General features: G+C 35.6%; 1 protein-coding gene across 1 annotated transcript; it reads left to right on the top strand.

Moving 5' to 3' along the window:
- The first annotated feature begins 1682 nt into the window (after window positions 1-1682).
- On the top strand, window positions 1683-7493 carry EGY1 (Peptidase M50 family protein). The gene is made up of 10 exons (XM_022298830.2): window positions 1683-2353; window positions 2927-3391; window positions 3636-3776; window positions 4886-4987; window positions 5279-5490; window positions 6017-6067; window positions 6163-6232; window positions 6579-6647; window positions 6790-6840; window positions 7128-7493. Exons 1-10 carry the CDS (start codon window positions 1985-1987, stop codon window positions 7284-7286), a joined length of 1689 nt encoding a protein of 562 aa, XP_022154522.1. The 5' UTR covers window positions 1683-1984; the 3' UTR covers window positions 7287-7493.
- The last annotated feature ends 254 nt before the right edge of the window (window positions 7494-7747 follow it).

Below are 7747 nucleotides of genomic sequence, written 5' to 3' on the forward strand. Positions count from 1 at the left end.
GGCCCAAAGCCCGTTTACGTTTGTATTTTTAAGCTAAATATATTATTGGTTTTTTTTTTATACATATCAGAGTGGGCGTGGGATTCGAACTCACCACCTTTTGATCGGAAATAGATGTCTTAACTAGAGGTTGAATTTTCAATTTTATTTTAGAACTTTTAAAATATTTGTCTTACTTCTCGAAGTTTAAAAAATGTTTTTCTTATCTTTATTGTCATTTTGTTATCAGTTATTTAGTAGATTAAGATATGTTAAATACGTATGTTAATTGTTAATCTTAAAAGTAAAATAAATGTTAGAATTTATATACTAAAACATGACAAAAAATAATAATATTACGGGTAGAAAATTATTATTTTGGTTATTTTGTCTTTTTTTTAATTTTATATATTTCAATCATAATTTCAACCAGACCTACATATGCTAAAAGGTTTATCGAATATAGCGAAGACTAGGTGGTAGTTAGATTATAATATAAAAATATAAATTAGAATAAAAAGAAATAAACAAAATGCACCTGCAAAATCAAATTAGACAAATATTAAAAGAAAATTTACCAAAATAAATATTTTAAACATGTCAGGTTTGAGGGATGATAGCTAGAGGCGGAGGACTGCGAACTGCATGAAACATACGATTACGAGAGGACAAGGGATGCACGCTTGCTACGTAATACGGGAGACATGCTACGACATGCAAACTATCTGCAGGAATGACTGACTGACTGACAGGTGGCAGTGCGACTACTGCGCCCGAAGAATGCCCTTGTTCGTTAGTCAGAATCTCATACAACGACGAGTCTCGCTGCACCACGTATGGAACATGCTCTATGATCGCCTATGAAAACCTATAAAAATCAATAACCACCACCATCACCGAGTAAGTGAAAAATATTTCACTACTTTTCCAATGTGCTCTTTGCTACCGTTAATTTACTCTGATTACTAACTTGAGCTTCGGAGTCTATTAAGGAGGGAACTACATCAGTGTCGAGGATTGTTGTTGTAGGCTCATTTGCTTGATGAAAGACACGTGGATCTTTAAAAAAAACTTCTGAACTTTTTATTTTATTTAAAAAATGCGCTTATTGCTTCAAAAGTTTTAATATTTTATTGACATTTTATAGACGACGACTAAAGCACCTTACTTATTCCTTAGACGTAGAAGTTTCAATTCCTTGTCCTCATATTTGTTGCACTCAATTTGAACAAAACTTTATTAATATTTGGTATATATGTTCTAATTTTGCCCAATAAATTTATTTATGGAGTACCAATTAAGTTTCTTCTCTATTTTATCCCATTTTAACTATCCCATTTTAACTATCACGTGTTACTTTAGTAGTGAATAAGAGCCAAATTTAATATTGAGTTCGTATTTTCAACCAACTGTAATTGAATAGGTGGTTATCAAACTTTTGAAATAATAGAAAATAAGAAAAGGTATCTTATCGATTAGTTTAAATATAACTTAACGGTATAATTTCCAACAAAAAAGTCGTGAGTTCGATTTCTCAACTCGACATATTGTACTAAAGAAAAAACTCAACAAATTGAGACACTTATGTCCGTCTAAAAGAGGACGAGTTCGAATCTCATCCTACGTATCATGCTAACAAAACAAAAAGATATTTTACCTGTAATTTGTTCTATCTTTGCCGCAAAGAAAAGATATTTCTTATTATGGAATTTTCCCAGACGGATATTCTGATAATCACTCGCATCAGACGGAGCCATATCTTCCATTTCCCACTTCTCTCTCGCCCTTCATCTTCTCCCATTTCTCCGTCCGCCATTGAAGCATCATTCGAGCTCCAACCTTCTATGTCCGTACACAGATGATAACCTTGCGTTATCTACTAATTTTCATTTATCAAATTTTCGACTTATTTCTCCAAATGCTGCATTGAGCGTGAGCCAAACACCTTTAAGGAGTGGACGCATATTCGGAGAATACCGCTTCTGTGTTTGGGAGGTTTGTTCGAATGGGAACTCTTACGAGCTGTAGTTTTAGTTTCAGTGCCGCGAATTTCAAATTCCGGTCGAGTTTCGGGAGTTGTGCGGCGAGGGAGGGAATCGGATTCCTCGGGTTCAGGAGGTTGAGGAATTCGTGTTTCTTGTGCGGGAAAAGGTCGAAGAGGGAGAGGCTTTTGGTCTCGTATGGAGATTTTGCTAGGTTTTTGTGTTTTAGTTCAGATAATGAAGGTCGTAGCGAGGGGGAAAGAGAGGATGACTTGCACAAAGAGTCGAGTGCCACCACGACGACAGCGACGGTGTCGGCTGAAGAGGTTGAGGAACGGCGTAGCAGCGAGCTTGATTCCGAGAAGACGACACCGCCATCGGTTTCTTCCAGGGTACAATCGTTCACCGTTTTCTTTTGATTTTGATGTCGAAATCGGCATGCCTATCAATTTTGTGAAGAGTTACCTCTCTAGTTCACGCCACAACTTTATTCAATTGTTATAGTTGAATCTCACCATAGCATCATAATTACTATTATACGATGTTTTAGATTTGGAATGCTGCAAATTATGCTCCTAATTTGTCCCCTTACATTTTCAGAATGGAGAGATTATTTATATGTAAAGTTAGAATGTGAGATTTTGCCCCTGTATGGAAATTTTTGGCTCTCTCCTAAATATGATGTTATAATAGGTATTTCTATTAGTTATGTGAAAGTGATATCTCTAGTTCAAGCCACAACTTTATTCAATTGTTATAGCCGAATCTCACTGTACCATCATAATAAATTCTATACAATGTTCTCAATTTGGAATGCCGCCTATGAATCTATGATCGAGCTCAAAGGTGCCTTGAACTTTTAATGCATTTCTAATGGCAACCAGCCGTCTTTATCTAAAATTGTTTAATGTTAGAACTTAGAAGAAAGTATGAGCTGTTAATTTATAATTTCTTTCATGTTTCAGTCGCCGAATTTGTCTCCAATTGGACCAGCTTACAATAACTTCCAAGTCGATTCTTTCAAACTGATGGAACTTCTTGGGCCCGAGAAGGTTGATCCTTCTGACGTCAAACTTATAAAGGACAAGCTTTTTGGCTATTCTACCTTCTGGGTAACCAAAGAAGAACCATTTGGAGATCTTGGGGAGGGCATTCTCTTCCTCGGGAATTTAAGAGGAAACAGAGAAGAGGTATTCTCCAAACTCCAAGGCCAGTTGGTTGAAGCCACAGGTGATAAATACAACCTTTTTATGGTGGAGGAACCAAATTCAGAAGGTCCAGATCCACGCGGTGGCCCACGTATCAGTTTTGGTCTGTTGCGAAAAGAGGTCTCAGAACCTGGTCCAACAACACTTTGGCAATATGTTATTGCTCTGTTGTTGTTCCTTTTAACAATTGGCTCCTCTGTGGAGTTAGGAATTGCGTCTCAGGTAGCTACTTATAGGACTTTCAAAGATCAGATAGAGTGAAGAATAAACTTAATTTGATGAATTGGCAACGTGATATCTAAAGCTGCATTGAACATGTGTTTTTATGGCATTCGAGTGTGCATGTAACTTCTCTACATGCATTTCGTTGCTTCATCGTGTGCATGTATTTCCTTAAATGGTTTATACATTGCTTGCGTGCCACTTTTGAAGTAAATAGTTTACTGTTTCTCATTGACTTGGACAGATCAATCGTCTTCCTCCAGAGGTAGTGAAATACTTTACAGATCCAAATGCTGTTGAACCGCCAGATATGGAGCTGCTACTTCCATTTGTAGATTCTGCTCTGCCTTTAGCATATGGTGTGCTGGGGGTTTTGTTATTTCATGTGAGTGAAATAATTTACTTGTTAATTTTCTTTGTTCTTTAGTGGGAAGATTCACAAAAATGTATTTTTTTTCTTTGACATGACATTTTTAGTTCACAACATGAGGATCACAACAACCTTCTCTTTACGCTTTGTGAATTAAGAGTCTGTATATTGAATGTTCTTTTTTACTACTTACATTTTCATGTACTTCTTTAAATTGCCTCTGTTCGATGACTTTCTCAAAGTATCCTTACAGACAAAGCCATTTACTCTATGGTTGTATGTCATCAGTACAGTTTTCTAGGAGAATATGAAAGGCTAGAAGTGAATTGTTTTTGAGGAGGGGGAAATTGATGAGGATATGAGGGAGAGGGCTGCACCCGATGCTTCTATGTGTGTTATTTACAACAATAATTTTTGTTCTCTACTCCCTTTTGAATTATAGATAACTGGAGAGAGCTCTTGTAACTCCTTAAGTCTTAACCTATCAAAGGTGTGAAAACTATCAATCTTCAAGTTTTACTCTAAACATGAGGTCTGAGAATGTAATTTGTGCATGGATTTACTCTTGGATATGAAACAAAATTGAATAGCCCATTGTAACTAATGACATTGATGATATCATTCTATTGGAGAAAGAGAGAAACTGCAGACAGTGGATGAAAAAATATACTTTGGACAAACTGGGTCTGTGGACAGGGTACTAACAATCACAGTTAAAAACCTTCCGAGAATGCTATAAAATTTGGGCAAATAAAAGATGAGATAACCTACATATTTTTTGACTAGGAATTATTTCAGATGCCATTAGATTGTCGTTGTTGCTTGCTAAATTGTATTTTATTTTTCTCTTGCATAACCTTGCTTTTGAAGTATGGTTTCAAATTGGCCCCATAGGAGGGGACAATTTGGTTGAGAATAATTTCTATAGAACTAAAACGCCTTTGGTACAGCATCTACTGTGGGATTTGGCTGGTGAGGGGCCCAAGTTAGATCCCATAGTTCTTTTTAAAATTTTTTAATTTTTAAATTAATGTTACCAGATACTTACAGATGGTATCCATATTTTTCACAATCACTAATCTGATACATGTAATTTTATGTCTAATGAAGTCATTTATTTGCAGGAAGTTGGGCACTTTCTAGCTGCTTTTCCAAAGAAAGTGAAACTTAGTATCCCTTACTTCATTCCTAATATAACTCTTGGAAGCTTTGGTGCAATCACTCAGGTAAACATATTTGCTATCCTTGCGCTTAAAATCAGCCACACATGGATATTAGTTTAAAACTTAATACTTCTTAGAGTGTTTCCTTTGTATTTGTGGTTAGCAATGTAAGATTTACTAACTTGTCATCTAGATATTTTCTCTTCAATTCAAAGGTCACAGTTTCATTTCAAGGAGAACATCCCTCCTTTTTTACCAGCAGTTAATACAGTTTTAAGATTTCAACGATGCTCTATACCCTGCAGTACTGATTCTTATTATTTTGTTTGTTTGTTTTTTTTTTGGGTTTGACAGTTCAAGTCAATTCTTCCTGATCGGAGTACCCAAGTTGACGTATCACTTGCAGGTCCTTTTGCTGGTGCAGCATTGTCGTTTTCCATGTTTGCTGTCGGTCTCCTGCTCTCGTCAAATCCAGATGCTGCTGGAGACTTGGTGCAAGTCCCTAGCATGCTGTTTCAAGGTTCTTTGCTCCTTGGACTCATCAGTAGAGCCACTCTTGGTTATGCGTATGTTACTTATTTGCCTCTATTAACTTGTTCCTCATAAAAGATTAGTTTCTTATACCAGATAAAAGAATAAATTTGCCTCTGGTGTTATGTGAAACTAGACGGTTAAATTAAACGTTTCCATTGTGTCTACTTAGTCTTAAACCCTAAAACATTCAATTATGTCCCTTATGCTTCTATTTGGAACATTGATATGTTCATTAATCTATCTAATTATTTGTCATACGACCCCAACTTAGGATTTAATTGGCGGGCTATGTTAGCATCGGTTCATGGTGTTAATGGTAGATGCTAAATGGAAGCATGATCAGAAGTTTAGAGACATAGTTAAACTTTTCAATTTGAGAGACTAAATAAATACCACACTCAAACTTTAGGGACTAAATTTATAACTTAATAATGTTTGCTAATATTCACAATGCTCAGAAAATTTTTCTTTAATTGATAATCACAGAGATATCATGTGTAGCTTTGAATGTACATTACTGATATAAGCTATATATTTATTTACCTTTTGAACATCCAGAGCAATGCACGCTGCGACCGTTGCAATTCATCCTCTTGTTATAGCCGGCTGGTAATTCTTATTTCAGGGATATCTTGTTTTCAACATCATCACAGATATAACATCATCACAGATATATTATTGTCCTAATCCTCTTTATTTATCAGGTGTGGTCTGACTACAACAGCCTTTAACATGCTTCCAGTTGGCTGTCTTGATGGTGGAAGAGCGATTCAGGTGCACATACTTTCTTTAGCTTTAAGTCGGAAAAGATTCTTAACTTCAATTCACTTAGATCCCAGGCGAGCCCTAAGAGAGACTTTCTCATTTAGCCACATTAGTGCTAAAAAGTATAGTTTACATTATCATTTTCTTTTAGAGGGAATAAGGTATTGGGATACGGAGGGAATGATTTCTTCTTGTCGACTCATAGCTCCAAGACTCCCGCCTAAATGGCAAACATACTCGAGATTTTTCTCCATGTATCCCTATAGGGCTCAAGATATAGATATATAGAGAGTATTATGGATTAATATTATTCTAGTGAAGATGTTATGCAAGCTCATTATCATCGATTTTGCAGGGTGCTTTTGGAAAAGGTGCCTTAGTCGGGTTCGGTTTGACGACTTACACACTGCTTGGGCTAGGACTGGTATGTGTCACTCATTTTCTCTTCACGAAATTCAAACTACGAACTTTGCTCAGTTCACTATGACAATTACCAAAAGCACTGATTTTTCATTTAAATTCTTTGGATTTTATTTAACTCTCTCTTCACCTGCTGCTCTTTTAAGCTCGGCGGACCTTTATCGCTTCCCTGGGGACTGTATGTTCTCATATGCCAGGTGTGTAATGTAATTAGAAATAACATTTTTAGTCAAACGTTCAAAAGTTTACAAAAGTAACATTATTCAAATTGAACTGAAACTAAAACTCGTAAAACACACTTTGTGCCTTTTTTTTTTTTTTTTTCTTTTTTCACTTCCTTTGGGAGCTTGTATCCTTGAAGTTTTTTCTTCCTTTCCATATTATCAATGAAAAATTTGTTTCTTGTTATAAAAAAAAACTTATGTTATATTTGAAAAAGTAAAAATGAAAAATTCTGATCGAGTAAAATTTCTCTTTTTTTTAGAGGAGTCCTGAAAAGCCATGCTTAAACGACGTTACAGAAGTTGGAACATGGAGAAAAGCTGCAGTCTCACTGGCTGTGTTTCTTGTTGTGTTGACGCTCCTCCCAGTTTGGGACGAGCTTGCGGAGGAGCTTGGTATAGGTCTTGTAACAACTTTTTGACACGAAAATTCGAAATGTAAATTCAAATCTTAGCCGAAATGAGGTAGATAATGGTATATTTACTGCCAAATTTAGCATTATTTGACATGTGTATATAGACCTGTTTTCTTTATGTTCTGCTCAATACATACATCTGAGTGAAATACCCTCGAAAATGAAGCTGTGTCTGCTGCTGCCAAATTTGGCATAGCCTTGTTCTTAGGATCATCAATTGGATTGCAAATTCATGTCTTTTTATTTGTACCCTTTGGCCTGTTCTTAGGCTTTGAAGCATCATTAAACTTTGAATTTCAGATTATATCTGATTTTCTGAGCCTATTAATATTGTCTAAACTCGATTATTTTTTTACTAAATATATGTTTTAGTCCTGACTGTTGGAAATTTATTTTTCAATTTAGCCCCTATTGTTTAAAAAGTTTTAATTTAGTCTCTTATATTTTAACATTTTTTAATTATACAA

The sequence above is a fragment of the Momordica charantia genome (assembly GCF_013281855.1).
Source record: "Momordica charantia cultivar OHB3-1 chromosome 1 unlocalized genomic scaffold, Mcharantia_2.0 BLBB01000001.1, whole genome shotgun sequence".
NCBI lineage: Eukaryota > Viridiplantae > Streptophyta > Magnoliopsida > Cucurbitales > Cucurbitaceae > Momordica > Momordica charantia.